Raw genomic sequence first — 24,123 nt, 5'->3', positions numbered from 1 at the left:
CACTGCGGTTCACTCATTCTAAGCACAACCTCTTGTTGTAGAGAAATTTCAGATAAAACCTCAAACATTTGCCATCTGGGCTTAAAGGGGAAGAGTGAGAAATGAGAGGAAATGAGTCAAAACATTTCAGAAATTCCTTGTAAAATATATTTTGGTCCAAAAAGCTGAATTTTCAAAAATACAACATGTGCAATCATCGAGGAGATGAGGCGTCCGACGAGAGAGCTGCTGCACGGCCTGGCCAGTGATTCAGAAATAATCCATCATACCACCATGCTCAGGCTAACTGCAGAAGCTACTGAAATGTAGTGTTAGGGTCATCAGTGTTTACACAGTACTCTAGTTATCTCTACATGTTACAGACAGTAGTTCCTATTGCTATGTCCGTCTAAATCCATCACAAAGATTCACATTCGCCATAACACCACGTTCAAAAAGGAGTCCGTACAGAATAAGGGGCTCATTTACAGGAAGTGTTTTGATGTCGACACATGAAAGTATTTTATTAAAAAAGGCTGATCCTAAAATCCAGTCCCCTCCCCCCCACAGGCTCCTGTAGCTAAGAGCTGCTGTCCAACATGTTTACAAGTCAAATTCATTAATGTGCTCTCTGATAAATACCACACATTTCCATTACAATGCTGTTCTGTACATTTTTTCTTTTAAATGTAGTATCTTGAGGACAATCATACATGATCCATTTTAATTGAGTTTCCGCTCTGTCACCACAGAGTTAATTTCATTGTATGCAAGGTGCACATCCTATTAGGACAAAGCTTTGATCCCACACATTTGGCACTCTAAACATTCAAATGGCCCGCATCAATAGATAAATAATATTACGCTTCAACCTGTAGAATATAGACTACCATTATTGTTTTAACACCGATCTCCATTAAATTATTATTCTAGGACCAAAGGAACAGTTTCACTTATAATGAACTGTTTGCTTTTCTTTTTTTTAACCGAGAGTTGGTTATGAGGATACAAAAACCAATAAAAGGCTAAAGCAAACAGCAGGTTCGCTTAGCTTAGCATAAAGACAGGAAACAGCTAGCTTGGCTCGGTTTTAAGAAAACAAAACCTGACTAACAGCTCCTGGAAAACGTCACTTATAAATGCGTTCTCTCTCATTTGTTTGAACAAAATGACAGTGTGCACATAAATTGTCTTCTTCACGCACTGGCAGGAGGACTTTGTTACCTTTCTACAGAGCCAGGCTAGCCTTTCCCTCCTTTTCCAGTCTTTATGCTAAGCTAAGCTAAGTATCTCCTTGTCCTTGAACAGCTTCACATTAAAAAAGGTCCCTTGTGGAGTTTTTCTCATCACTAAATATTTGCCAAGTTTTTTATGTATATTAAATCCAGTATTGTTAAAATCCATTTTCCCTTTCTAGCAGTCTTTTTAAGTAGAGTAGTGGGTTAGCATTGGCACTGTGTACTGGGTGCAGATTTGTCAAAATTGTGACCAAATCTTACAGAAATGACTCTTTGACTGCTATTAGAGGTGAACAACTCCACAAGGAACCTTAATCATGAGAGTGATTTCAATCTGTTCATCCAACTTTTGGCAAAATTAGTAAATAGGCTATGATCTTAACATGTCAAACCCGTCCTTTAAGTTTACGAGATGCCTGGGTTCCAAGAGCAAAGTGACAAAAAAGAAAACTAAATATTTGATCTCGCACTGACGTGGTCTAACACTGATCAACAGCAGTTTCTTTCCGTGTACCCTAATGCTCCAGACCTATCCGTTGAAGAGTGCTTAATATCTATAAGAACTGCATCTTAAATCTTAAAAATAAATATATGCGTCAGAAGTAGTACATTATGTTGCTACAAACGGAAGTAGTCCCCGCCTCGGATCCTTTAAGCAACGATCCGTGTGTGCATACTATTTCTTTTTGTCAGAGGGTAAAATAGAATGGCAGCCAGTCGGAGCCGAGTGTTACGCAAAGATGTTGGAGATGAAGTCGCGAAATCTTTTGGCGTACTGCTCGGGGTGGACTGTGGAGATTTCAGCACCGGCCTGCAGCAAAGAGAGGGAGGACGGAGACAGAGAGAGAAAGAGAAAAGTCGTCAACATCATCTGTGAATAACCCGACAGCAGCTCTCTTCCTCCTCCAGAGTGTATTTATTCCACGCTGCAGTATTTAATTCTACATTTCAACATGTATATAGACTCCTACATCTACCACGACACTTCCAACTTTCCCTACAACATTTAATATTGTATTTTATGTGTCATATACATTTCACTTCCCCTGAATCACTTTTATTTTATTCATACTCCGTTTCTTCTTAACATAACTATGCTGTAGCTACTGTGCATTTGACTGTTAAACCTTTGAACCTTGAACCTCTCTTCCTACTCCCCCCGTGCCACTCACCCCGTGCTTGACAGTTTTTGCTGCATGAGCGGCTTTCTTCTTGGTGTCGTACTGAGTGAGGACGTCGATCAGGCCCATGAAGTACACCTCCCTCTGAGGGGCTCCTGGGATAAAAGGCAGAGAACAATCAGGGTTTTTATATCAAGGCTGTATCGACTGTGGCATAAAACACTCATCCAGATTAAAGCTCCCTGCTAAGAGATGAATATCAAAGCCTATAAAGCTATATCGTTAGTATTTTCCAGATGATCAGGATGATGAAAGTGGAGCTAAAATGACAACATGGAGATGTACAGAGAACCTCAGAAGAACAGATTCTGTGTTTGGACTGGATTTATTTGCTGAGTGTTTTCTTCATCCATCATTTAAACTTCATGTCCCTACAGTATTTGAATGTTTTGGAGAACAATCTAGTTTTCCAGAGCTGACTGTGACATCTACTGCTGTTAACGGGCCGAAACATCCAACATTTTCCATTTAAAGAGACATACAAACAGAGAAAAGCAGCAAATTATCACAATTAAGGAGCTAGACACAGAAAGTTCTCCAAACAATGATTATCAAATAGTTTCAAACACATTCTGTGACTCGTATGTTTAACCCTAGAGCATGTCACCCTCATCAGAATGAAAATGAAGCTAGGATGTGCTGTACGGATTTAAAATATGGGAAAAATAAAGCACTTGGTACTCAGAAGATACTCTGAGAAGAACACAAATATTGATTTAGGAAAGAGGAAAAGTCTGGTCAGTGCATCCCAGCAGAGAAAAAGTAAATATTCCCAAACATTACAATCTCATTCTGGGGCCTGAGCCGAGTGCTCACCTGGGCAGTTCCCGATGGCATACACGTCCACGTAGGGGTCGAACTCCCCGGGCCCCAGAGGTTTGCAGCAGGACATGTACCCAGCGATTCCCTCTGGAGAGGTGCCATAGGACCCCACCGGGGCCCCCGCAGCCAGGCCGTTCTCTGCGTCTGGTTCTTCCTCGTTGGAAACCTCCTCGCCCTCCTCTTCATCACGCTCAGCTCGACCCACATCGTGGATCCCAAGCAGCAGGCTGTAGTCCATGATCTTCAGCCGCACCAGGAACTGGAAAAGGGGGGTTTGTTAAGAACAGAGAACACTCAGTTAGTGATTATATCGGTACAAAGGCCCCAACAAGCTTCCTGAGTCCAGGGGGATGCCTTCAAAGGCTCTTTTTGCGAGACCAACGGTCTCTAATGATGCAATTTTGTCCAGTCTACAAGGAATGGCCCTTCTCTGCTACTAAAGCCAATCCAGACATGCAAAGACAAGTTCCCATTGCCCTGCGACTGACACTTTAGATTTCTTGTTCTTATCCTGAAATATAAACATTGGAGAAGCTGAAACTGATTCATTTTGCTTCAAAAGCGACATGCGCAACAATCTTTTATTGATTGAGTCATCTACGTTTCTGTTGTGTGTTCTTAAAGAAGCTCTTCCAGTAGTAAATTAATTCCATGTGCTGGCCTCTTGCTGCTAAAATGGCATCCCAGCAGCGGTGTGTCCCTGCTGTGCTGAGGGTGCCTCTGTGTGGTTGAGCCGTGCAACAGCAGAGATTAATCACCCACCTCCACATCTCTATTGAGTTTCTCCATGAACTTCTCCTTCTGCTCGTCGGTCACATACACCTTCTGCATGTTGTTCCTGAAGTCCATGTCCTTGAAGGTGGGAAGCTCTTTTCCCTTTAGGATTAAAACACACCTTTAGCCGGACATAAAGGGACGTAAGGAGGAGACAGCTGGCCACATTAGGACATAAAAATGGAGAATAAGCCAGATTTCTCTTTTACCCTTTCTTTGTCACTTGCTTCACGAGCCACCAGAGAGCCCTGAAAAAACAAGGAGTAGTATGAAGCCACTTCTGTGCTGAAGGCAAAAGGCCTGAGTTGACTAACTACCAGACATTCCGTTGTCCGGTAATTACCGGACATTGGCCGGGAAAAAAAATAAATGTCCGAGAAAATGAAATCTCACCGGTCAAAGTGTCCGTTTGAAATTGACTAATAATCCCTCTATCTAACTCAATTTGATTTTCAGAATAATACTACCATTTAGGCTAAGTCTAATGTAGTAACACAGTAGCCTTATGCGCATCGCAAGTTGTGGAGAGACATTACAAACTTTCGATTTCATGTCGGCAGCTGCCAATCTCAACACTGCCAAAAACCGTAAAAAGTAGTGTAATTATAGGCTACGAGGCAGTGTAGGCCTATGAATAATTTGATGGCCTCATGCCTATTAATTTAAAATGTTACTTAAACCGCACCATATCAGGTGCACGTCAAGACCGTTGATATAACTTACGTGTAGCCTATTGTTGGGCTGTTAAAAGTCTTAATTGTATGTGGGTAAGGGGGATTAGTTTATTAAACTAAATAGAAATATTTGTATTTATTTTTTATTTGTTTGATATATATGGAAGGATGATTGGTTCATCAGATACGTCTCTTAAAATTAACTCGCGCACCTCGTGCAAATAACGCACGGGGTCGTTTGCGCAATAAGTGTTCACGTAATTATTTGAAAGTAAGGCCAATAAATGTGTTAAATTATTTTTGTGTGTCAAATTGTCATTTTGTAAGCTACTAGTCTACTTCAAATGTTTCTACACTAGCCTAATTAGGAACGATGGAATATTTGACCGTGGTGTTATCAAAATGTCCGGAAGGTGAAACCTCGGCCGGTCACTTTGACCGGCAGATTTTTTTTCTAACGGAAACCCTGCTAACTACCTGTGAATCTCAGAGCCTTTTAGAGAATAATGTATTTATTCACTGTCATGTGTAACTTCCTCATTTCTTTGAGTAGTGATGAGTAGTTCCTGCTCACCTTCAGGTCGTACTTCCTGTGCACCAGCAGTCTGTGGCTGAACATGTTCCGCATGACGATCAGGTACGTCTCCTCGCTGTCCACGCTCACCCGGTACATCCCGAGGAACTGAGGCAGCAGCGTGCTGCCGTGGCACTTCACTATGTGCTGCAGAGAGGAAACAATGGGGATTAGCAGGGCTGGTGCAGAAAGTGGAACATGCCTCAAATTTAAAAACACAAGAATAGTAGAAGAGAGATTCACATCCAGTATTAAAGGCTATGTAAATTATTTATTGATCAGGTTAAACATTTTGATATAACTGGCCATCAATTAGACAACTGTCTGCGGTACCGCTGCCGTTTCAGAGCGTGTAGACTTTATATTTTTTATAAACGTGTTATATTTTCACTCTTTAACAGTTAAGATACTTCACTTTGTACTACATTACCATTTGTTGTACAGATGAAGTGTAATTGTATTTAAACATTTAGCCTTTTTATGATTTCCTTTACCTGTGTTGTTTAGTGTAACATGAATGTACAAGACTGCATTAATGTGGTTTAATTATAAATTGAAATACAAATATTGTAAAAAAAAAACATGCCAGATTTGCAGCTGCAACAAGAGTCTTTAAAAAAAAAGTGCAAATGGTGTAACATTTTTCCATATTTAAAAGGTCACTTTAAAAGCAAAGCAATTACTGAGTGTATCCAGGTTAGACTTTGAGCCGCGCTCAGTCAGTTAAAATAGACTTTCTTCAGACTGACCCCATTAAGTGTCTCATGAAACACACGTTAAAGAATAAACACTGGTTTGTTTTGGTCATTGATATTTTCTTTTAATTTCTAACCCCTTAGTGTTTGCTTTAAATCACCCAGCACCTCAGGGACCGGGTTCAACCCCCAGATACAGTAACTCAGGATGGGATCAGGTATCGTGTTTTTGAAACCAGCAACTCCTACTTGTTGAGGGATAGCTGAATATGCTTGGTAGTGAAATTCAGCTGATGGAGGAAGCCGTTTCAGACTACATAAATCAGGAGCCACATGGCAGTCTACAATCTCACATGCGACAGCCAGCAACAGGGCTGCAGTGATGGAGTATATCCATTTATCTGCCAGGTAACTTCTCATTCGATCAACTTATCGATCTGTATTTGAACTATCACAAACAAATAATTCATCATTTTAATGTACACTTATTTAGCATGCAAAACAAGTTCCCTAAAAACTAAATGTTGGCTGGAAAACTGACACAATAAACAAACTGTCATGATGAAAGAGGGAAACGCCTCTGATAACAATGAGTTCATTGAAGTGCATAAAAAAAAAACACTCTGGAAACAGAGCTGCCATTTTTCCTCATCTTCCTCCCAGTTCTATGTAGGCTGCGTAACCACAGGCCTCGCATTCCTATAAAACTCAAAGCAGCGAAAAGTTTACTCCGAGACCGAGTTCTGAAGTCCCCTCACGACTCGGCCCTGATACCAGAGCTTACAGAAACAAACAAAATAGAGGTGAAAGTGTGTCACCTTCCTCGTATCTCTGCTACAAATGTACTCTACTATTTACATGAACAAAGATGTGTTGATATGAACATTTGCATATCTTTGGTAAATCAACAACCATATAACTGTTCCCTGTGCTGCGCTCTAACCTTCATGAGGAGGGTTTTGTTTTGCCTGCGTAGTCATTCAGTTTCCCCTAAGGGAGGTTTAAATTTAGGGTCTTGATCAAGGATAATTCAGCAGGACAGATGTTTTCCCTTCTCAGTTTGAATGTGTAGCAGTCTGCCTACTCACTGCAGCACATTTGGGTCGACGTCTCTCACCATGAGGCAGAAAAATAAAAAATTCCCCCAGGAAGCGCTAATTTTAGGAGCTCTTTTTTCGTGCCTCAAAAAAGGTCCAAACAAAGGTTAAAGAGAATATTCTGTAAGTAGGACACAGTGTGTGAAGCCTAGCACACAGTTCAGTAAAGCAGACATGATGTAAGTGATCTCGATCTGCGGGTGATGTTATCAAGTCTGGAAACTGACAGGAATAACCTTTAATGAATGAGTGAGGGGCAGAGCAAAGAAAGGATTCAGATTCAAGATACAGAAGCAACTGAAATCACCCAGCTCTTTGACAGACGTTTCTTTTCAATTATCAATAACAACACAATCTCCAGTACATAAACATAAACAATTTAAGAGACTATTCAGCATTTGGAGACATTACTCCGCCCGACTCGAAAAAGCTAGCAGAGTGCTATTTGAGGGTTTCCTGTAAAAGCCTGAAGCTGTAGAGGGACTTGTCTCAGATATTGACGGGCATTTAAAGAAGTGAGTAGCTGACAGTTGCTTCTTGCAGAATCCGGTGTACAGTTCACCGTAACGCTGTTATTACGTGATCTTTACCACCTTTTGCGTGTTGTACCAAAACCAGATTGTTTGGATAATCAAATGAATGTTAAACATTGCTGTGGACTTACATTAAATTATGAATTTGTCACACTTACATGTTTTACAGTAAGTTCTCAGTAAGTCACCGTGACATTATCTCTTTTCCACACAGAATTCAGGATTCACATTTTTATTATTATAGCTTGGAGTTATTTTAGTTTTAAACTTATATATTTGGTTCTTATCCTGCATTGGTAATACAGAGCTTATTTGCTCTCTAAAAGGCACAAGTTATTGTGCTATTCTTCTGGCATCTCGGATTACATCTTCAGCATTGACTTTATCTCCAAATTCAATCTCTCTGTGCTTCAGAAGTATTCCCTGCTGTCCTCGTCCAATAACAAAGACCCCACCAGTCAGGAAGTATTGAGAGGCGCTTTAGCACAATGTTGGGTTTTGGTCTTTCAATCAGATTAGTTTAAAAGAAGAAAAACGTAGAACTCAGAGACAAGTTTGCTTTTAACGAACAAGACCTTACCTGGTGGTACTCAGACAGGATGTTGTGCATGTCTGCGACATCCTCGCTGGAGATCTGCTTGATGACCAGCGTCCGGTCGTAGGAATTGAGGAGCAGACCCTCTCCCTGATCGTCTACACTCCTCATCGGGGGGCTGCGGGTCAACGAAACCTACACAAGCACACAGAAATCAGCCTTTAAGTTTTGTTTGTATACTGTAGAACATTTTTGACAAACAAAGCACTTTAAATAAAACCTAAAACATTGAGACAAGGTGGTAGAAACATAATAAAGGATATTAAATAAAGAACAGTTGCTAGATACATCCCTTTTGAATTTACAACTGTAGGACAAACAAGTGAAATCAGATGCATGCCGAAAAATGCTTCACATACCTGATAATCCAGATCCTCGATACCAAACCGCTCCCTTAGATTTCGGAAGACCTGAGGACAGTATTCCTTGAATTTGAAATGTCCTGGAAGATTTTCTCTGCAAAAGGAGAAGACGTAAGAAAGTGAGAAGGAGCTGGCGGAACAAACATCAACAAAAATATACGTTAAAGTCAACAGCACAGAGATCAGGATCTTCTGCAGGTATAGACATTGTAAGGTACATTTTATTTCCGGGGTAAGTCTTCACATTTAAACCAATTCTACCTCATTAGTTGCTCATTTCTTACTTGTTAAAGAGGTGGTTGTTGACTTTGATCTTAGTGTTTGCTTTAAAGTCATCGGGCAACAACATAACAGGAATAGGCACCTGGTTGAGATCATTGATCTGAAAAAAAAGAAGGTAACAACAATATTAGCAATTGTTTATTTTTGCACTTGATTTATAATGCTGCATTGACTGGGCTTCATGACACTAAATGTTAGGCTACAAAACCCATCAGCATTCACATACCTGAGAGGGTAACGTTACACTTGTTGTAGTACCTGGATATCCATTACTGCGCTGACTTGTTATACTACATTCTTTTTCCTTCTCCAATTCAATAACAGATCCAAATCTTTCAGCATGGCTTCTTTGTACTTATACTCAACAACAATTCAGAGGTAAAACGTGCCCTTTTAATCCCCTAGATTTATTTTATAATTTTAGTTACTTTGCAGATTTGGATTGATAATGTGAAATATAATCGACACTTAAATCAGACTTTTTAAAACCAGACCTGGAGTAAACTGCTCCTTTACCAGCTTTTATAAACACTCCACTGCGTCAACAATTAGAATTAAAACATTAAATACATTATTCTGAAAGATTTGCATAGTGAGTACTTAGAATTCCACACAGTATGTTACTTCAACTTTTACTTAAGTACAAGATCTGAGTACTTTTCCCACCTCTGGTAAGCTGTTTATAGGTCGGTCACTAGATCTTAATGAACCACCTGTCAATAATTAGTCAAAGCATCAGTATTTTTACCACAGATTATCCTCTAGGGTCTAAGAAATCTGACAGATGTTGGTTAAGTTAGCTAACTAAGCTAAGCTACGTTTACATGGCAGAGATAGGTTAGCATTAGCTTCCACCGACTCACCGAGTGATTGACGCCCCACATGAAGACGCTCAGGACGGGGTCGCTGGCTCGAAACACCTTCACCTTCTGCTGAACGAAATGTTTCTTTTTCGTTTTAGTCTTCGGAGCCAAGACCACCATGGGACTGGAAATAGCTCCGGAGTTACCGAGGGCAGCCATGACCGCAGACTGGCTCTCGTCGTCCGTCTTCCTGGAAGCTAAAAGAGCTAACAGCTCTAGCAAACGTCTCCTCTCCGGCTCTCTGTCACTCGTCCCCGGCCAAAAAACAACCAAAGGTCACTTGTCAAGCTCCGGTTCTTTTACACTGACCCTATTTTTCAAAACCTGGCGTGATGAATCATTACTTAACTTCATTAATGCTTGACTATATTATTTCCCAAATCATTGCTGCTGCTGACAGTCCACCACCGCCCTCTCGAGCCCACCCATGTTATTATCAACCACGTGGTGAGTTTGTGATTGACAGGTGGCAACGACCACTAGAATCAATATAAGTGGGTCATGTGACCCGAAGTAGGGCGGGTCTGGCGAAGTTGCGTGGTGCTTTCAAGTAAGAGAGGTCAGTCAGATTTATCACTTCTCTAATTCTGTGCCCTCAGTACTTCGCACCTAAATTCTGTCTGAGCTTTAATCAAATAAAATGAGTGAAACTACAAAAAACATACTCCATTACAAGTCGAAGTAGGCTACATATGTAATATTGGAAAACTGTAGTTCATTATCCAGAGTGGCTAATTTTAGATTCAGTAAATCAGCCTATATCATTTGATTACAATTAGACTAGTTTTGGAGTGATTTGTACACTTGCAGTACATTGTACACTCCAGCTTGTTAATATAGCTACTTCATATACTGCAGGATAGTGTATTAGTAATACACCATAATGTGTTGATTGATTTATAGTTTGTATTAATAAAGTATTAATAGATAAATAAAGGTCACATATATTATATGTTATTCAAGTATTATTAAACAGTAAGTTTTTTCTTCAGATGCTTCATTCATACAGTGGGGCAAAAAAGTATTTAGTCAGCCACCAATTGTGCAAGTTCTCCCATTTAAAAAGATGAGAGAGGCCTGTGATTTTCATCATAGGTATACCTCAACTATGAGAGACAAAATAAGAAAAGAAAATCCAGAAAATCACATTGTCTGATTTTTAAAGAATTTATTTTCAAATTATTGTGGAAAATAAGTATTTGGTCAATAACAAAAGTTCATCTCAATACTTTGTTATATACCCTTTGTTGGCAATGACAGAGGTCAAACGTTTTCTGTAAGTCTTCACAAGGTTTTCACACACTGTTGCTGGTATTTTGGCCCATTCCTCCATGCAGATCTCCTCTAAAGCAGTGATGTTTTGGGGCTGTCGCTGGGCAACACGGACTTTCAACTCCCTCCAAAGATTTCCTATGGGGTTGAGATCTGGAGACTGGCTAGGCCACTCCAGGACCTTGAAATGCTTCTTACGAAGCCACTCCTTCGTTGCCCTGGTGGTGTGTTTGGGATCATTGTCATGCTGAAAGACCCAGCCGCGCTTCATCTTCAGTGCCCTTGCTGATGGAAGGAGGTTTTCACTCAAAATCTCACGATACATGGCCCCATTCATTCTTTCCTTTACACGGATCAGTCGTCCTGGTCCCTTTGCAGAAACACAGCCCCAAAGAATGATGTTTCCACCCCCATGCTTCACAGTAGGTATGGTGTTCTTTGGATGCAACTCTGCATTCTTTCTCCTCCAAACACGACGAGTTGAGTTTTTACCGAAAAGTTCTATTTTGGTTTCATCTGACCATATGACATCTCCCAATCCTCTTCTGGATCATCCAAATGCCCTCTAGCAAACTTCAGATGGGCCTGGACATGTACTGGCTTAAGCAGGGGGACACGTCTGGAACTGCAGGATTTAAGTCCCTGGCGGCATAGTGTGTTACTGATGGTAGCCTCTGTTACTTTGGTCCCAGCTCTCTGCAGGTCATTCACTAGGTCCCCCCGTGTGGTTCTGGGATTTTTGCTCACCGTTCTTGTGATCATTTTGACCCCACGAGGTGAGATCTTGCGTGGAGCCCCAGATCGAGGGAGATTAGCAGTGGTCTTGTATGTCTTCCATTTTCTAATAATTGCTCCCACAGTTGATTTCTTCACACCAAGCTGCTTACCTATTGCAGATTCAGTTTTCCCAGCCTGGTGCAGGTCTACAATTTTGTCTCTGGTCTCCTTTGACAGCTCTTTGGTCTTGGCCATAGTGGAGTTTGGAGTATGACTGTTTGAGGTTGTGGACAGGTGTCTTTTATACTGATAACGGGTTCAAAAAGGTGCCATTAATACAGGTAACGAGTGGAGGACAGAGGAGCCTCTTAAAGAAGAAGTTACAGGTCTGTGAGAGCCAGAAATCTTGCTTGTTTGTAGGTGACCAAATACTTATTTTACCGAGGAATTTACAATTCATTCATTAAAAATCCTACAATGTGATTTTCTGGATTGTTTTTCTCATTCTGTCTCTCATAGTTGAGGTATACCTATGATAAAAATTACAGGCCTCTCTCATCTTTTTAAATGGGAGAACTTGCACAATTGGTGGCTGACTAAATACTTTTTTGCCCCACTGTATGTCTTCCACCTGCCCAGGACAATTCAGGGTTTTCAATAAAAAAGGATAGTGATAGATAAAGACACACTGCTTTGTTGGTTGAACCCTACATGAGTGTTATGTGTGTTCAGTATCCTACTAACTTACTGCTAACATGTAAGCAGATGCATCATGATTCAACTTTCATCATTGATGCCCAAAATATATATTTTAACCTCTAGAGGGCAGTAAGATCCTAAAAACGAAGGATAACATCATGATTTGAGGTACCTGTAGATATGACAGAACCAGAACAGAGCTGCACACAGTTTAATATGAAGCTGTTTTGTTTTGAATGGGGAATTGAATTCTTGCAATGTGGTATTCCACTTCCATAAAGCCATGAGAGACCGATATCATCATCATTATTATTATTATTATTATTATTATTATTATTATTATTATTATTATTATTATTATTATTATTATTATTATTATTATTATTGTTGTTGTTGTTGTTGTTGTCGGTGTTGTTGTTGTTAAATGTTATTAAGTTAAACATTGATGATAAATTGACAATGGGACACAATATATACATTATAAAATATTTGTTTAAACCACAAGTGCAATGCATACAGTATAGTAAAAGTACAAACAATCAGTAATAAAATGAAAAATAATGGGAGAAAAAGGAAATACAAATGATCATTTGACATTTTTAGGTGGTCCAAATTCTCAGATAATTACAATTGTTCCGTCCTATAAGAATATAGCAAATGAACTTACTTTAGTGACTGTCCAAAACTGGTTAATACAAGTCACCATACACTTGTATACCGGTTAGCTTATGATTTGCAATTTTCTCAACTTATTTTCTTTGACTTTACATTTCACAATAGGCTGGTTTTGTAATGAGCAACTAAGAGGTTAATTCAACCACAGGTAAAGCAGTGTTTCATGTCTGTGTCATAGTCGGGTGTGGTCAGAAGTGTGCTTTGTTGCACCTGTAACCTCATGCAACAGTTATGTCACAATTCTGCAGATTGCACTCTAACATCACTGCAGCAAGGTGAAGAGTAAAACCACTGGAGGCGATAGTTTCCAGGGAATGGTAACTTACTGTTTTTCTTTTTCTATAATCTAGTTTTCTATTTGAATGTACAGTATGGCAGTACTAAGTTATCTTGTTTTCCAAATGTAAGGCCGGTCAGCGTTCATTGGGAGTAGAAGGTTCATCTTTCCAATATGCTTTGAACGCAGCACGGTTTCCAACATACATCTTCATACAAGAGCTCTATTTTTCCCTTTGGCTAAATCTGACACATTTACATCTTAATGATGCTCTTCAAGGGTGCTGTCTCCAATACATGAAAAAAATAATAGTAAAGTAAAATATAGGGAACAACCCAAAATGTATTTCATGTCGACAAGCAATTTATTCGGTTCTTGAGAACAAATAAGTGTGTTATAGAAATATTTTTGGATTGATTATCAGTTTTTCTTTTTATCGGCTTTACCTTCTAGACATCATTTTTAATCTTAGACCTAAAGAATGAAAGCACTCCAATCTATCTGCTTGCAAACACCTTTTCCCAATGTTTACTTTTAGATTAGACATTTTCCTGTGGCTTTACTCACATCGTACTTGTCATTTTTAAGGAAGATATACAGAATGGTGGATGTATTGTGCTTGCATATCATGCTCAATACACAGAAAAGAATCTCCAAGAATAGCAGAGCACCCTACATAGAGAAGTAGGACGTGTGGTGGTGTGATTCTACAAAGGATCATGCTTCCTCTTTCATTTTCTGCAAGGCCTTCATTTCATATCACGCATGGACAAATGGGATATTCTATGCTGTTACCTTGGAAACAGGCATGTATCTGGTCCCTGTGATGCAGAGCAAGAGAAAATCATCATTTATGTGCGTAGTAATGGCAGAAAACCAGCATGACTCTAATGTGCTCTAATGTGTAATTTCAGTTTCACTGCATAGGGGATGCGAGCATAAACCCTCAAACTGAAATACACAGTAAGCTTTCCAAGGGCTTCAGGTGACAAAGTCTTCCTATTTGTTAAGACAACTGATTTAGTGTTGTCTGCCTTCATCATATTTATCACTATTGTCGCCATACTGACAAAACATTTGATTGTGCTATTGCTTATAAATATTTACAATTCGTTCTAGATTCTGCTCTGTATTTACCCGCTTGGAATAATGGAAAGGAAGTATTTGGGTTACTGGTATTCCAAACAAGGTCTGCTTCTCCTAGGCCTGGACAGTTCATTACTCTTTTGTTGTGTTAGTTTCATCAAGATTATTTATTTGGTGTTTGTCTTAATTAGCAATAGTGCTCTATGGCTCTATGGATGGCAATGACAGCCAGTCGGCCCACAAATTCTGTGAAAACTGAACAATTTTCAGAAACTGTGGGATACATTTCTACAAATTCAACAGTGATCACAATACTTTTCCTCCATAGTGCTATATCATTAGACTAAATGTGTGGTTTTGATTGAAATATCTGGATAACTCTTTGATTGCAATTTGGTGACTTTGTTATCCCCCTCAGGATGAATTGTACTACATTTGATGACAAATCAATGGGTCAAGATGTTGATTTGTCCAATCCTAAAAATGTCACTCTGACACAATTCTGGCACATTCCAAAGTGGGCTAACTCGAACTAGCGCTGGGTATGCTAGCCCTGCTCTGGTGCAAGGTTGGCATCAAGTTTGCGGGGTTAGCTATTTAAAGATCTGCTAAAACCGTGGCTTAAAGTTGCCAGGGTTAAACAGTGGACTGAGTATAATTCTAGCAGTCAAATGTGACAAATGACATTTACTCAGGGAAATATCATGCAGCGTAAACCATAGAGCGGTTAGCCGGGGATCAAGTGAAGTGTAAAAAACCTTTTTTTTAAAAACTACAAAACGACTGAGATTCCCATCAGCCTCCCATGAGCTTTTTGTTAATCGCAAACTAGCAAACATAAGCATGTTAACAAAATGGAATAAGGAGGTAAACATGTTTGCTCTACACCTGCTTAACATGAGCCAGGCTGCACCGTCATTGTTAGCATGTTGCTAGCGTTAGCATCTTCTACCTCAACACATTGTTGTACACAGAGCTCAGATCATCTCATTTTTATGAGTGCTTTTTAGGATAACATCTTTTGTAAGATTATATTTAGAATAGTTATTTATTGGGTTAAATATCTTATTTCTGCATTGGTGGAAGTATTTCAATCCTTGTATAAAAGTAACTACAACAGTGTGAAATACTAAGGTATTATTTTCTAAATGTATCAAAAGTAGAAGTACATACTTGCTATACTTTTATTTTTGTGTATTTTTATGTATTTTGCAATTGTGTGATTTTTGTATATATATTTTTTGTATCTTGGGTGTAACATTAAGCTGTGGTTGGGCTAACTCGAACTAGCGCTGGGCATGCTAGCCCTGCTCTGGTGCAAGGTTGGCATCAAGTTTGCGGGGTTAGCTATTTAAAGATCTGCTAAAACCGTGGCTTAAAGTTGCCAGGGTTAAACAGTGGACTGAGTATAATTCTAGCAGTCAAATGTGACAAATGACATTTACTCAGGGAAATATCATGCAGCGTAAACCATAGAGCGGTTAGCCGGGGATCAAGTGAAGTGTAAAAAACCTTTTTTTTAAAACTACAAAACGACTTAGATTCCCATCAGCCTCCCATGAGCTTTTTGTTAATCGCAAACTAGCAAATATAAGCATGTTAACAAAATGGAATAAGGAGGTAAACATGCTTGCTCTACACCTGCTTAACATGAGCCAGGCTGCACCGTCATTGTTAGCATGTTGCTAGCGTTAGCATCTTCTACCTCAACACATTGTTGTACACAGAGCTCAGATCATCTCATTTTTATGAGTGCTTTTTAGGATAACATCTTTTGTAAGATTATATTTAGAATAGTTATTTATTGGGTTAAATATCTTATTTCTGCATTGGTGGAAGTATTTCAATCCTTGTATAAAAGTAACTACAACAGTGTGAAATACTAAGGTATTGTTTTCTAAATGTATCAAAAGTAGAAGTACATACTTGCTATACTTTTATTTTTGTGTATTTTTATGTATTTTGCAATTGTGTGATTTTTGTATATATATTTTTAGTATCTTGGGTGTAACATTAAGCTGTGGTTGGCCCTTTCTGCTGTAACAATGCAAATGTCCCCTGTGGGACTATTAAAGGTATTCTGATTCTGATTCTGAAGTACTCATAAAAAGGGGGACTGCTTTTACAGTTTAAAATACCCTATCGATTTTTATTCTTAAAAGTTAGGCTACATTTCAGAGACTTAAGAAACTTCTCAGTTTGCTGATCTTGTTTTAAAAAATCATCTTGTTTTGCATGCAAAAAGTTAATTTCTAGAGTTAATAGTCATTGTTAACTGTAAACTGTAATGGAGTGCTTGTAGATGCATTGTAGCCTAAGGTTTAAGTAAAAGAACCTGACATAATTGTACTTTCTGTTTCTTTAGTGGCATATTTGGGATATTGAGGTTTTTGTTTATGTGTAACTTAAAACCAACAATTGCATGTAATAGTTATCATTTTCTTTAACTTATCATCATTATAAACAGCAGACTTGCTCAAATTAATCAAAAATACCTTTATCCAATAAAAAGAACAGAGTCGACAACCATTGTTATATTAATATATGTTTAATTCTTCTCCATTTTTATTATCATTATGTTTTATTTTCATATTTGCAAATCTTACAGGTCCTTTGTGCATGGACCTTTCATCACGGCACACACATTGGCACAACAAGATTGTTCAGAAATAGATAAATTCTAATCACACTTTAATAGCACACAATTTCATGACTTTTGCAAGGACTTGGGAGAGACATAACAATAACAAATTTGATCTTTTTTTTCCTCTACTGAACTCAAAATTGGTGGTATGATGTGCCAGAAATAAAACATAATAGTAACGTGGATATTCTCAACTCTGAAATAAACAAAGCATAAATAAAAGGAAATTAAAAACATGAGATATAACCATAAGATGTGCAGCAGTTGAATAGAGCTCTGATGAATATGATGAGTTTTGCCGTAAAGGTGCCTTTCAAGCACAACACTTCCCCTAACATGAAATAAAATAATCTCTGTCTTTAAATAAGAAACTGCTGACAATATAAAAATACATGGCATTGTACTGTAGTTCATTAAATAAACCAACAATTCATATATAAAATATTATATTGACGTGTATAAAAATATGCCTTACAACTTTTTGAAAAGGGTAACAGCCGTAAGCTTTTTGTATGCCACTTCAGAACACACAGTCAACCACAAAAATCCAACATATGTACAAACAATCAACTAATAAGCAGTCAGAACACCATTTTGACAAATAAAATGAACAAAAGCATCCAGGATCATATTTGTAAGACTATTTTTTCTGACTTGACATATATATACTGTAAGATTCAAGCAGTACTTGATGGAAACACATACTCAAAAATAAATTAATAGAAAAGAAATATTCTGTCAATTAGGTATGTTGATATCAGTGTATCTTTGGAGAGAGGGAGAGAGGACGGTGAGGGAGACACATTTTTCAAACATTTGTGTCACATCACCTGCGTAACAGTATTTCAGCCCACTGAGATCAGAACAAACACAGGCAGTGTCAGCTATCCTAAAGTAAAAAGTAAAATAAAAATCTACCAGAAAGCCAGGACAAGAGCCAGGGAATATAGAGATCATTCGGAGTAATACCGCTTGGATCACTGAGGCAGTTCACAGAGCATTAATGTGAGCATGCAGCATGTCACCAGACGACGCAGAGGACGCTGCTGCAACTGTTGAACATTCAGGCAGATGTTATTGTTGCTGCTGCTGGACTGTGAGTGTGTGTGTCTTACTTTAGAGAGGACATGAACGTTAACTGGTATGTATTTTCCATAGGAAGTGGTTTATCCCTGCTACCTCCTGTCCAGGCAGTGTCTAGCACAAGCTAAAGCCACCCCCTCTCCCTGTGCTCCTGCTCCTCCACCACCTCCTCCTCCTCCTCCACCTTCTCCTCTTCCTCCAGGCTCAGAGCAATTGGACAGACTCATGCCTCACTCCCCATCGCATGGTAAAGTGCCATCTTCGCTGGCACGTGAGGGCACAGGCGTGCCGAGTTCATCCACGCACCAGCAGTGGCCACGCTGCATGCCCTTGGAGGAGCGGCACTGTGTGGGGTTAAAAGACAGAGGGAGATTTTGAAAAGGGAAGGAGGGGAGTGGGAGAAAAGGTGGTGAGAGAGAAGAGAGAGAAAATGATATGTCATCATAGCGCAGTACTGAGAGGCTCAGAGGATGAAGTGTCACATATTCTCAGCTCCTGTGGTCACAGACAAATCTCTGGATGCACCGAAAAGAAAGCTGCAGTGGGGTGCAGCTCTCAGAAATACACCAGTTACACAGCATCAAATGCACATTTTCACATCACATAAGAGCCAGGAAAGTTACAGGTGAGTGTGACACTCTACCTGCTTTTTCCTGTAGAAGCCACGGGTGTCACAGTTGGGTATATAGATGTCACGGTCAGACTGGAAGATTGTCAGCTCCAGACCCCTCAGGACAAGATTCAGCAGCTTGCGGCAGGGTGCCTGAAAACAGCAACGCAGAGTGTGATTCAAACGTAACCAGAAGAAAGACATGCTTATCTCAAGAGTGGCAGTGGCAAGCTGCTGTCTCCCCTCAGCTGATTGTGTTGTCAGAAATCCTCTTTGATCACACATTGTAACACATGTCGATGTGAATCACAAAGGATTTGCCACAGTGATGCAGCATTACAGCCAGAAGCATACAATATGTATATGAGATGTCACATATTGTGTAACATTATATAACCATATTGTTACACAATGCTTTGGGTTTTCAGGTCAACGGATGGTTTGAAGTGCGTCTTACTGTCACTTTCGGAAATTAATCTGTGTCATCTTTATCAATTATGTGATTATTTTCATTCATATTATACATACTGTACATTAGTTAAAATGCTGGAGATCAACCGACTTGCAAAGTGTAAAATCTGAGGCGGCAGCGGCCGACTTGAAACTTTCCTGATTCACATCATGCTCAATTAGTTCTGCCGCATAGCAGCACACACATCATGCACCATAATGCATGGCTTCAGGGCAGTGTGTGTACATGCCACTGCAACACCCTAAACAGCAGAGAATCCATGGTAATAACTATTTATAACACAATGCAGCTCAATACAAAACCCCCTCAATCACATTTGAAGTGTTTAACACAATAATGGTTTGTAAAAATGTTTTTCACATCTCAGATTTTTGACCATTAGGTGAGGCTCCATGAGCTTCACTTGTGAAAGACTGTAAATCAAAGCAGGAACTTACTTTTTCAATGTCACCACTGTGTGAGGGATGGGGACCTGAGAGGAAACGACACACCGGCATGAGAATGTGACATTACACCAACGTAGCCGAAAACATTAAACCACATCCGATGTCAAATTTTACAATATAAGCTGCCTTTATTGGTTTATATCTTTGTATCTTTTTGCACCACTGAGCAGTCACTCAGAAGGATCTATCTAGTGTGGCTATTCAATGAGAGACCTAATTTCCACCAGTATGCTGCCTTTTCAGATAGTTCATCGCAGTTTCTCAGTTTGAACAGTAGATGGAGATCACTGCAATAAAAAGCAGCTTGATTAGGATGTAGGTGACACTGACAGTTTCACATTTGTTCTTAATTCTCGACAGAGAGGCTGACTTGTAGGGCAGATCATTGTCATGCACCCTCTCATTCAATTTGATTAAATGTTTAACAAATTGTATCAATGCAGGGATATTAATCTTCACTTATACACTGTTGCAGAAATCTAAGACTACATTTGAGATCCTTGTTTTATGTGATTTGCCAACATTTCTGATCTTCTACAATAGGAATGACAAACAACATTTTTTTTCACTGTGGCTCCAGAGGCACTGCTGAGCAGTATTAGATACTTGAGGTCTGCAAATACATCTGTGGTGCACAAAATGCATCCAGGCTTAAATGTCAGACACTAATTGGCCTTTCTTTTTGTTGGTAAGTGACACAGCATCACATGCAATTCACAGCAATACAGGAGACACACTGTAAAAACATTATTCTGTGGTGGATGTGCACTTGTCGAGCCCGCCTGCAGTGTCCATGCATGTCTGAGTGCATCTGTAGGTGCATGCATGTATGTTTGCATACGTGATTTCATGCACGTGTGTATACAGTATCTTACCTGTGGGGTGGGGCCTCTCAGTGGGACTAGTCCTGCTGTGCTTGGCGCAAATGCCCCTTCCCTGCAACAGAGCCTGGAGGGGGCTGTGCTCCCTTGGTGGGGGAACACAGCGGAGCCCCTTGGCACAGCTCAGGGTGTACACACCACAGGGCTCTCCCTGGGCCAACACTGACGTGCTGCCGGCAACATTATGGTCTCTGGGGGGCCGAACTGCCCCCAGTGGATCCCTGCAGGAGGGACAGACCTTGAAGGGGCCCAAGCGGTTTGCCCCGGTCCATGATCCGCAGTGAGCAATCAGCAACAAAACAACGGTTGTTAAGTAAGAAAGGATAGGCATTTTGTGTCCAGGTCTCAGGTTCTCCACTCTGTCACTCTCTGTCAGTTAAATGTGGCTGATGCTATTTCTGGATGTATATTTCTCCCTTACTCTCTCTCCCTTTTCTCTCCCCTTTCCTTAGTCTTCCTCCCCGTTTCTATACAGTAGCTCTCCTTGGTGCTTTGCCGGTTGAGTCCCCTGCAGTGCCAGAGGAGACAAATGGAGATCGAGAGAGACACAGCAAAGCACCAGCTTTTAAAGATCTGAAAGGCGGTGATAGAGAGTGAGTGAGAGAGAAAGAGAGGGAGAGAGAGAGAAAGAGAGAGAGAGAGAGAGAGAGAGAGAGAGAGAGCACAGTTATGACACCTTCAGGGGCTGGGACTCAGAGAGAGAGAGAGAGAGAGAGAGAGAGAGAAAAGGGGAGAGACAGAGAGAGGGAGGTGGCAGGAAAGGAGAGAGAGAGAGCAAGTGGGGGGTGGATTATGTTCCTTTCAGAAATTATCAAAATCTCTCCACCCTTTCTGTTATATACTAACACATACATCCAGCCCGTCTTCTTCCACTCATGCTGAACGTTACAGATGATGAATCAGTAGTAGTCATGTTCAGCTTTTTGCACTTTCTTCCCAGTGTCAGAGACCTTTCTGGAATCATATTTGCCATGGTAACAAATACAAATGTACACGTGCCTCCATCAGCCTCGCCACTGCAATGCCATTTGCTACATGCACAGCTGCGTGGTTTCTCCTGATGTCATTATGTGGGGGATATTTCCTAGATGAACATGAATTGCTCCACCTGAGAAACTCAAATCACAGAAACACATATCAAAGTTCAGAGACTGTTGAACTAACAAGCCATATGCACAATAAATCTGTAAAGAAATAAAGCCTTGTGACAGAAAACTTACTTTAATAATATCGTTGTGTGATTCTGCTAATGTTTATTTCTGGCTTTCATGTCTTTGCTAAGCTTGGGAAAAGTCCTTTTTAAAAAGATAGGTTGGGTTGTTGTTGGTCACAATCTACTCGCACCAACAGTATGACCTTTAACTTCTGTTGAACTGAGAACATCCTGATAATGCCTCCATAACTTCCAGAATGCTCTTTCAGTATCGCCAAGCTTGACCCCCTTTTTTTTCTCAGTGTTTAAATATGCAACGTAAACTCTGTTACTCGTCTTTCACTCTGCAGACAGTATGCTCTCTGTATGACTGAATGAACTTTTTTGCAAGACATAAAATACTACAGCTGAATGGTTTGATTCTTTGTCCAAAATGTGATGAATACAAATGCCACCACAGTCTGATCTCCTAAACGTGCTTCGAAATGTTAGAATATTCCAAAACTGAAGTGAAAGATAAGACTTTATGTTTCATACACTAACCAAAACTGTGCCTCAGCATTATCAAATCCCTGCTGAGTCAGGTATGTAAAGCATTGCCTCTACAGCGCTTAGACAGTTTAAAATAAAATTCTACTATCAAATATTAACTGACTTCATGGATGCTATTACATATTCAAGTTTGAGAACAGCGAAATATGTTTCGCAGCAATTGTTTGAATTGGAAGAGAAATCATCTGGATGATTAGGAGACGGAGGAAGAGGAGGAGGAGGGCTCACTTTTGCAGGAATGCACATTGACCAACCGGAGTAAAACTGCTAAAAATACCTCCATTCCTCCACTCAGTTAGGATTCGCTAACTACTATTAACTATTATTTAACCAAAAGCTACTTTGCAGTTATTATATATGCAATATTTTAAGTGGTTTGGTTTGACAGTCCTCTATATAACCTCTATAAAATAAGAAACTCTATCTAAGCAATGCATTTTAGTAGTTGTTCTACATTTGCACTTGAGTACTGACACTCTACTAATGACACAGCACATTATGGCACTGCAAGAATGAGTGTAGCCTTGGTAGTAATAGGAAAATATTAAAGCAGTTCAAGGATCTGACATGAACATCATTGGGCGTGTTGAGGATTACTCTCTTATCTAGTCTCATTGTCTCTTATGTTATCTGAGAACTGCATTGCTGCGAAAGGCGCCAGTAGAGAGATGAACATCATGAACACGACACCAAATGAGTCATTAACTTCAAACATGAGCAGAATTTGGGTCTAAAGTCTAAAATAGGTGACTTGTTTTTGCCTTTAAAATATTACACAATGTGCTGTGAGCAGTTTGCCTGGCACCTTGTGATTTGCAGTAGTACAGTACAGACATGGCAGGGCACAAGCAGACATAACCACTGGTCTGTACTTCCCACTGGAATGCAGGGCTACATGAGGCCAATCATCTGCTGTGCCATCAGCAGCCTGTTGTTCTGATTAATCTTGGCAAGGAGGGCAGAAATCACCTGCCGTCTTGTGTTGCCATCAGCGTGCAAGCTAGCCCATTTCCACATATCCGGAGAATGTTCCAAGACACACGCCAGACCAACGGGGGCTCTCTTTTCCACTCTGCCCTTGGGTGTATTCATTTTCGCTCCTTCAGCCACACAGTTCTGTCCTCCTCTCTGCCTCCAAGGCTCGCTCAGTTCTTTCCCAGCCAGCTGCCTGAAAGTATGTCTGCACCCACTTCAATCAGACTACAAGTATCTACTCAAAACTCTCTGGCAAGACGCTGCCCTGCCCTGAAGCGTTGTATCTCCCTGACTTTCTGGTAATATTCCAGTTCAGTTCAGTTCAGTTTAATAGGATTATGAAACTAGTGAGTAAATGGGATGGCAAACCTGTGAGTCCGTTTTGTGAGAAAAGGGCAGGCAATGGTTTAGAGGTATGAAATCCCATAGAGTGTAAATTAGTTTTCTCCCATTAGACAGAAGGTAAGGGTGCAATCCCTCCAAAGCACATGATATAAAGTTAAATATATCATGATATAAGATTTTGACAATAAATCTCACCCCTTGTGATTTCTTGTTTGGAAATGGCAGCTTGGTAAAGGGCCGTTTTGTCCCTGAGCAAACTCTGCAAGACTTTCATCTGATACCATAAAACACAATATGGAAAAGGAAAACAGATATAAAAGATTAAAGCTTTCACCACAGATCTAATCTTGATATTTTGAAACAAACACTTTTGTACTTTTACCTTGAACTTTAAGGATTCCTACCTGTAGAAGAGTATTTTTACACTGCAGTATTGCTTTTGACCACCACTGCATGAAACACACTGTGAACAGAACGCGGGGAAACTCTTTGTTTTTTTAAATTGGCATGTTGCGACTACCTATTATTTTCACATCTTTTAAGGTAGCAAAGTTTGTCAAATAGGAC

General features: G+C 39.9%; 2 protein-coding genes across 2 annotated transcripts; both read right to left on the bottom strand.

The window, feature by feature from the left end:
* Positions 1–133: 133 nt before the first annotated feature.
* Positions 134–10,113, bottom strand: pip4k2ca (phosphatidylinositol-5-phosphate 4-kinase, type II, gamma a). Its single transcript, XM_063884984.1, has 10 exons — positions 9,670–10,113; positions 8,809–8,906; positions 8,522–8,618; positions 8,148–8,297; positions 5,243–5,389; positions 4,204–4,242; positions 3,983–4,096; positions 3,215–3,479; positions 2,390–2,493; positions 134–2,028 (listed from the first exon to the last, which is right to left on the bottom strand). The coding sequence occupies exons 1-10, from the start codon at positions 9,826–9,828 to the stop codon at positions 1,948–1,950; spliced, it is 1,254 nt and encodes a 417-aa protein (XP_063741054.1). The 5' UTR covers positions 9,829–10,113; the 3' UTR covers positions 134–1,947.
* A 6,817-nt stretch (positions 10,114–16,930) lies between these two features.
* On the bottom strand, positions 16,931–21,099 carry igfbp6b (insulin-like growth factor binding protein 6b). Its single transcript, XM_063894445.1, has 4 exons — positions 20,526–21,099; positions 19,642–19,676; positions 18,766–18,885; positions 16,931–18,466 (listed from the first exon to the last, which is right to left on the bottom strand). The coding sequence occupies exons 1-4, from the start codon at positions 20,860–20,862 to the stop codon at positions 18,353–18,355; spliced, it is 606 nt and encodes a 201-aa protein (XP_063750515.1). The 5' UTR covers positions 20,863–21,099; the 3' UTR covers positions 16,931–18,352.
* Between the last annotated feature and the right edge of the window lie 3,024 nt (positions 21,100–24,123).

The sequence above is a fragment of the Eleginops maclovinus genome, chromosome 1, assembly GCF_036324505.1.
Source record: "Eleginops maclovinus isolate JMC-PN-2008 ecotype Puerto Natales chromosome 1, JC_Emac_rtc_rv5, whole genome shotgun sequence".
NCBI lineage: Eukaryota > Metazoa > Chordata > Actinopteri > Perciformes > Eleginopidae > Eleginops > Eleginops maclovinus.
The sequence above is the reverse complement of the archived record's forward strand: the minus strand, read 5'-3'. Positions and strand labels throughout refer to the sequence as shown.